The 7,843-nt window shown below is 44.8% G+C and overlaps 1 protein-coding gene across 1 annotated transcript in view; it reads left to right on the top strand.

Moving 5' to 3' along the window:
• The first annotated feature begins 2,195 nt into the window (after positions 1-2,195).
• Positions 2,196-7,843, top strand: part of APPL2 (adaptor protein, phosphotyrosine interacting with PH domain and leucine zipper 2) — a 33,288-nt gene continuing 27,640 nt past the window's right edge. The window contains exons 1-2 of the mRNA XM_088521673.1: positions 2,196-2,322; positions 6,749-6,847. Of these exons, the coding sequence (XP_088377799.1) occupies positions 2,269-2,322; positions 6,749-6,847 (153 nt within the window). The 5' untranslated portion in view covers positions 2,196-2,268. The remainder of the gene's footprint in view (positions 2,323-6,748; positions 6,848-7,843) is intronic.

Here is a 7,843-nt window from a genome sequence, read left to right as displayed (position 1 = left end):
TAATTTCAGAAGCACCTGGACAATACTGATATTATTTAATAAAAATGTTCACTACACATAATCAACAAAGTTTAAAGCTGTATAAAGAATGATGTAAAAAAGAAAAGAATGAGACATACTAAAGACACACTAAAATATTTCACTTTCCAGTAATTACTGGTGTCCCCCCTCCCACCCCCATATAAATAAAACCAATAGAGCCTGTTCCAGAAAGAGTTATCTTCAGTTCTGGAAAAATGGTAACAGGTCTCTGTATTTGAAGCTCAGACTAAGCAAAGCCATTCAGAGGAAAGAAGTAAATGTTACAGTTCTTGTAAAGGAAGATGATGTGAAAAAATACCACCAAATACGCAGATGTTTTCTTGGTCAAGGAAATACCTCAACCCAATGGGGAAGAGCTGTTGCTGATCTATTTCAAGACTAGTGGGAAAAAGAAAAGGGCAGAGTTATAAGACAAATATTTGGGAAATATTCAAAAATACCCTGAAGCTACTTTAAGAATTACAGATCATCTGATAAAGCACGAACTTCTACTACAGCAAATTTAAAATGTCCTTAAAAATCTTTGAAGAAAGATAAAGAAGGATTTTACCACAGACTGACAAAATTGACTCAGAAATGGTCATGAATTCTCAAGTCTAATGCCTAGCTAGTGCCTTACTTTAAATTCTATATGCACATTTTTTCTGATCTTTTTCAACCCTACTAAATCTATCTGAATTAACTTTATTATTATAAAATCCTATCCATTTAAGTCTTCTCGTTATATAAATGAATATGCTATGTAATACTTGTGGTATTAGCTGGCGACTTTTGTTACTGCTCCATCTCTTTATCCGGGCAGGAAGAGCGGAGCGGACGTGAGAAGCCCGCTCTTGCCGAGGCTGGAACAGGGAGTCCAGCTTTGGGGCTGGTGGAGCACAGTCATGCCCAGGCAGGCTGGGCACATTGGGTTAGAAGGTCGTATCCCAGGCTTCAGAAGCAATACTAATCAATGTCAGGCCCACAGAAAGGCCTTGGCTGCAGCTCCAGGCTTTGGTGATGCTTTCTCCTACATAATTAAAGCAAACAACCATCCGGCTGATTTGCAAAAGTCTTCTAAAGCCACCTGCTCCTGTGCAGCCTTTTAATCAGCAAGAAAATCCTTATTAGCAGCGACCTTTTTTGTAATTGTTTCAGAATGACAGAAGTGGAAAAATCAACAGGGATTTAGATAAAAAGTAGCCCATTTGCTGTAACAGGAAACAAGGCCAAAGTCAATGTTTGGGAATTTTTTGCAACCCAGGCTGCGTGTTTTTTTAAAATACATTTTTTATTATATTAAAGGACTGAAGCAACATGAATTATCTTAAGACCATGGAGCTTTTTCCTGCGAGGACACTATCTCCCCATTTTACAGCCAATACTTCAGTCTGCATTCACTTTTTGCTAGGATTTCTCAGAACTCCTCAGATTTACTTTTATTACTTTTTTAAACACTCCATTTTCTCTTGAGTCACACCGAGACAACGAGAGCTGCAGCCTGCAAGCGCGACATAACCGCAGAGCAATAAACCTGGGCTTTTACAGAAGCGAAGACACCCAAAGGCAGCAGCCACCTCTCAAAATCGTGACGGTAAGGAGAAAGAACCCAGGAGAACATCTCAGCTTTGAGCCCATTCACCTTGTCCACCAAGGCCATCTGAACCTGTGTCCAAATGCTGCAGCTACCTAGTGCCACGGAGTAATAAAATAAAAATGTCCTTTGCTGTTAAATGAACAGTAACTTCAAGGGGAAACCCTCGGTGCAGGGACAAGCTTAGGCCGGGGCTCAGGTGCCATTTTGGGGCTATCCGGCGCTGCAGGAGCAGCCAGCGCGAGCGGCCAGGCCCTGCCTGCAGCCCATGTCCCAGCCATGGCAGAGCAGCGACCCCAAGGACCCCCACAGCCCAACAGCAGCCCTGGAGCGGACAGACCCCTAAGGGGAGGCGAGAGCTGCGACTTGGTCCCGTGTCGCCCGGCAGGGGCTGGCGGCAAATGGCGGCGGGCGGCGAAGCCGTCCCCGTGACTCGCTTCCTCCCGCGGCCGGGAGCTGGGCGGGAGCCGCCAGCCGCGGCCGCACCGCGGGGAGGGAGGGAAGAAAGGAGGGACGCGGGGAGGGAAGGAGGGACGCAGGGAGGGAGCGAAGGAGGGCCGCGGGGAGGTGGGGAAGGAGGGCCGGTGCCGGTGCCACGGCCGGGCGTGCCAGCGGGCGGCCCCGCCGCGCAGCCAGCTCTCCGCAGCGCCAACATGCCCGCCGTGGACAAGCTCCTCCTGGAAGAGGCTCTGCAGGACAGCCCGCAGGTAGCGGCCTGCGGCTGCCGGCGGCACGGGGCGCTACGGGACGCGACGCGGCCGGGTCGAGCCGAGCCGAGCCGGGCCGGGCCGGGCCGCCCTGTGACGCGCCTGAGGCGGCGGCTGCCCAGGGCCTCCCGGAGGCGCCGCCGGGGCTGCGGGGCGATGGCGGCGCGGGGAGCGGGAGATGGGAGGCGCGGGGGGAAGCAGGGACGTGGCAGCGCTCGCCGCGGCCTCCTGCTCGTCGTCCTTGGGGCAGCGAAATAAAGAAATGCGGGTCCCCGTGCCTCTGGGGAGCCTGTCCGGCAGGAGGGAGTGACTCTCCTGTGCGGGGCATGGAGGGCTCCCCCCTTTTTTTTTAACCACCCCTGCCAAATTAACCTCGCTTTTTGAAAGTCGTGTGTTTCTTCGTTCTTGGGGTGTGCGGGTTGAGCGTTGCCCAGGAGGAGAGGCAGCTTGGAGGACCCCGCACGCTGAGGGCCTCGAGTCTTGGCTTTGGTGGAGAGGGAAAGGGCGGCTCCTGCGGGGTGAGTCACCCCAGACTCTGCAGAGGCAGAGCAGCCTGGTCTCCCCACAAGCTCTCCCCTGGTTATAGGGGATCCCCGAAGGCTGGGCCTCGGATAAGGAGGACTTCTCTACCAGAGGAGAGGTGAAGCTTGGTAAGGTGAATACTGCTGTGGATGGTTTTCTCCTGGAGGAGGAACCAGGGCAGGCTGCTTCTGCCTTCTCCCTTCTCTCATTCCCGATGCTGTTGGGCTGCAAGAGCAATGCCGAGTGCTGCGGGGATCCCGCGGAGAAGGGTGATGACCTGCCTGGCACTGGGGGTCACAGGGCAGGGAAGTGGGAAACCCCGAGTCTGAAGAAGGAGGAGGCAGGAGGAGAAGTTTGGGTGAAAGAGAGAGGGGAAACTTGGCTCATGGATGAGGCGCTTGAAGGTAAAGCTCTGTGCCTTCACATTCAGGAGCTACCGGTGGTACAGGGAAGGGAAAATGAAGTGTTGGGTGGGTCTGCACAGACCCTGCTCCCAGATATCCCTCAGGTCGTAATCCCTGTGGCATCTGCTCATGGACCAGGAGGAGGATGGCCAAGGAAGCTGTGAAGAAGATTGCCAGGAGACAGTACAGAGGCTCCATCGAAAGACGTTTTAAAGGAAAGATCAGCTGCATACCTACTGTCAGGAATTACGTAGTCTTGTTTATACTGCACAGTTTTTAGCATTTTTAGTATTAACCTTCCCATTGCCTATGTAACACTTGACACACAGCACAAGGGAACTGGTTTTCCTGCTCAGTCAACACTTACTTCAGTGATTAAAAATTTAACAGTGACTGAAAGCAACAGGACAAAGCAGGGAGTTGCATCTGGAGATCTTCCTCTTTCTTCTGACCTGAAATGTGGGTTATTAACCTCTCCTTTGCAGTGACTGGAAATACTGTGCATGAACCTCAATATTTGTGGGATGTTTTGGCTTGATTTAAGTCCTGGAACTTTAGAAGAGAAGGGCATTAATTTTATTTAATGATCCTATGTTGCTAAAATCTGTTTTCATGCAAGAGATTTTTTTCCCAGTCTCTCATATTTTCATTTCTTTTTATTACTCGTTTTTGGGGGAGAGGTTTTGATCAATAGCCTTCATGAACTAGGTACTGCAAAATAAGGACGAAAAGAAAGTCTGTGCCCTACAGAGCATGCAATTCAGTAGCATACGTGATCATTTATTTTAGTGAAAAGTGACCTGATTCTCTTCTGTCTTTTGCGGTCACTTTCAGCAATGCAGAGGGTTGGTAAAATGAGGCTATAGCCTCATTTTGCATGTGCTTTAGGAAATACATAAATTATGTGTGAGATGGATGAGAATTAGGCTGAAGCTGTTTCTTTATTAGTTTTCTGAAGCTTACTTGCTCTCTCCTTCACAGTCAAGTGCTTCTGTCTTGATCTGTCTCCAAGCACCGAGCAAAAGACACAATAAGGCATGCCCCGATTTTGGAGCGCTTGGTCACAAAGTAGAGAAGTTTGTGCAACACTAAAATCGAGAGAAATACTCATATAAAAGCAACATTTTTTTCCTGTGATTCCAGAAACAGAGATGACGGGGCTGTTAATGAAGCTTCCAAAAATGTTGAGAGTCATGTTTGGATTATTAGTTCATTTCAACAGCTTTATCTGCTGTTGCAGAATTTGTCAAAACAGCAGCAACAGCAAAAATATATATGCTGGCCTTTTGTTGCAGTATTTCAAAAGAGTGTTCTTAAAGTTTCCAAGCATGACTTCCAAACTGCTTGAATCATTTATTGTTTTCATTATTTTTGAACAAAGTGCTAATAACTGAGGCCAAGACTTCCAGAAATGACTTCCCAGAACTGTTCTACCTCAGTCCATATTTAGGCATCTGAAAAACCGAACCTGCAAAAGTTTAATAAGATTTTGACATCTGGCTCACATTTGTATATTTGAAAATCTTTTCCAGGATGAAGAAACATGCAATGTGTATTCATATACATTGCGTGTATAATTAAGGCAATAGCTTTTTATTCTGTTTTATTTTATTCCTTCTTCTTGGCTTGAGATTGGTCATCATTAACAATACATGTAAAGTTTTATCATTTCTTGTCTTCCCTAAATTTATATTAATCATCCTTATATACTATAGAGAACACATTACAGGGAAAAAAATATATTGATAGGAGATGTATTGTTGATGTTAGCTTTGCTAATTTTAATTGCTACATCATTGAAAATAAAAACATTTTAAAACAGGTATTTTTGAAAGCCAGTAGGTTTTCAGTTACTGAAATAATAAGTTAGTACTGGAAACTCTCAGTATCATATCTGTCCCAATAAGGAAGTTCTGCAGAAAGGTGCTTTATAAGGTTGGGATCTGGGTATCCATTTCATTGATTTCGCTTTCACACCATTTTATTTTCTAATATTCTCTTTATTTGAAAACGGTGCTTCCTAGCTGTGTATCTCCTTATCTGCTAGGATCACAAACTCATTTCCCAAATTCATTGACCACCATAGCATCTCTAAGGCAGAGAGCACTGTATCAATTTTGCTTGTCAACAGGCTAAAGTGTTGAGAACTCAGGTGATTTCACCCAAAGTGTGGAAGTAACTGCAGTGCCTGCAGTGTCTAGTGCAGAATCCAGCTGGTCTGACTCCCTTGAACCACCAAGCAACAGCTTTTTATAGCTTAGATAGATAACTTCCAAGCAGAGATGAAGTGGTGGTTTGTCTTTAGGCCAGAGGTCTTAAAGGATGCAAATTTTGAGGTTTTTTTTCAGGTCAAATACAAAATGTCTGCAAAGAGCTTTGCAAAGAAGAATAAATGCCTTGCAGATGTACCTGTGCCCCTCTTAAATAATGGGGAAAGTTAAAACTTTCGTAAGACTCTAAAATAATTTTCCCAAAGTAGAGCTGAATCCTTCAGGCACATCAGAAATTCCTGTAGTAGGAGGACAGATAAGGCACTGGCTGTGTTACAGGGCTGACATTATTATTAAAGTACTGGTGTTTATAGATGCCCCTAAGGTGAGCAGATGAAACTAATGTCATATAAATTAGCTGTGCAGATGGAAAGACATTGCTAGTTAGCATCAAGCAGATTGGATTTACCAGAGTTAAGACCAAGGATGGATCCTGACTTTGTTAAAGGGGCACCATCAAAAGGGTACCATTTCAGTTTTGTCTTCACCTAGTAAGTTCCAGAGCTCGGCATTTTGCTGAGATTTTGTTCTTTCCTATCTCAGAAGCTGTGTCAGCAGCATAACTCGCTGTTCCTGATGACTACCAAAACAAACCAAGGGGATTCACATCGCCAAGATAACACACGTTTTTAGGCTCCTTCTCTTCCCTGTTGCTGACGAAGATGAGCTCGCAGGATGGAGAAAGTACAGGGTATCTCTGAGCATGCGGCTGTTATAACTGAGCGCCCAGTTGTTTGGTCTGGTTTCGTCAACTGGCTTTGTCAGTGGCTCTTCAAGAATTGCTCAAGACAGTTGAGAGTGAACAATCCTCTGTAAATTACCTAATGGAAAGGGGTGCTTTTAATGCACGTTTGAGGTAAAGTGAGCAAGCAGTGGTGTTTGTCCCAGAGTCTCTAACGTGGCTTGGATGTAGTCAGCAAGCAGCTATTCAGGACTTTTTGCATTCTTTATTGTGTTGTAAGGAATGTCTGTTAGCTAGAGCAAGAGGCTAGGAATCAGGACCTGGCCATGTTATCATTTTAGTAGCTCACTTTCTTAAGCGTCTGTTCACCTATTCACAATAATTCCTCCCTGTTTTTTGATATCTGTGAATAAATGGAGCTGTATGAAGTCAAAGGCTTATTATTTCCGATTCGTTTCTATTTTTGCTGCCTTTTATTTACAGTCTTTTGTGATTATTTTTAGTATTTTCATTTGGGATTAAAACCTTTTTTTTTCCTTTTATTGAAGACCCGGTCTTTGCTTAGCGTATTTGAAGAAGATGCAGGAACCCTGACCGAATATACGAACCAGTTGCTTCAGGCAATGCAGCGTGTCTATGGTGCTCAGGTAATTCTTCATTTGTGTTGCTTTTGTTTGGTGAAGAGTAGAGGCTAAGTTTTATGATGCTATTTACATGATTTAGGCTGGTGCCAAGTACCTGCACCCCCTTGCAGAGGAGTTAGGGGCGTTTTCCATGTGATATCTCAGCACCTTAGGTTTCCCAAGAGTCATTTGTATGAAAAACAGTCTTATCTGTTGGTCTGTCCTCAAACAATTGATAAAAGAAAAAATGTGTGTAGTATATTGGAAAGTGAGCCTTTACAAAATTGTTTGGCTGTAGACACAATGCACAGAGGAATATTCACTCTGACTTCAGGCATCTAACTTAAATGCTTTGATTCACCATGTAGAAGCCACTGTCTATGTCCATTGATAACATAACTCCCTGAATTCTGATGAAATTAAGTACCTGAAGTAGGCAGTATGGAAAATATGGAAGTGGGAAAAAAGTTCTAAAGCATCTACATGACACAGATGATTAAATCCTTTTGAAAATAAAACTTGCAAGGTAAGTTACATGCAATACTTTGTAAAGTATTGTTATAAATTTGAGCACTTTTCAGTGAAGCTGGGATTCTCCTTTGCATAAGGCTAATTCAGAGTACCGTATCTAGGCCTTTAAAGACATAGACAATATGTCATGGATTTTTTGCAACCATTTTGGTAGATTAGATACTTGATTCCCATTGAAACCACAGTTCTTAAACTAGTAAGTCAAAGATCATGTAGAGATGATGGCTGAGTACTCTGCCATCACTAGGAGTGCCTGGTTCTCATCTTGCATTATTAGAAATCAGCTGTAAAACTAATGCTTATGCCTGTTTGGTGGGGTTGTTCTTTGGGGCAACTGATAGTGTGACTTGGCAGAAGGAGTAGCCTGCCAAAGGCCTGGCTACCTGCAACTGGAAGATCCAGCTCTGTCTGCTGGGCCCTGTGCAAATTGCAGAGCAGTCAGTGTCTGGGCAATGTGTCCCTCTCCTCTGACGATGCCTTTTTAGGATG

This window comes from Tinamus guttatus, unplaced genomic scaffold (genome assembly GCF_059628265.1).
Source record: "Tinamus guttatus ecotype Peru unplaced genomic scaffold, ASM5962826v1 Tinamus_guttatus_pri_ptg000125l, whole genome shotgun sequence".
NCBI lineage: Eukaryota > Metazoa > Chordata > Aves > Tinamiformes > Tinamidae > Tinamus > Tinamus guttatus.
This window is presented reverse-complemented; position numbering and strand designations above follow the sequence as displayed.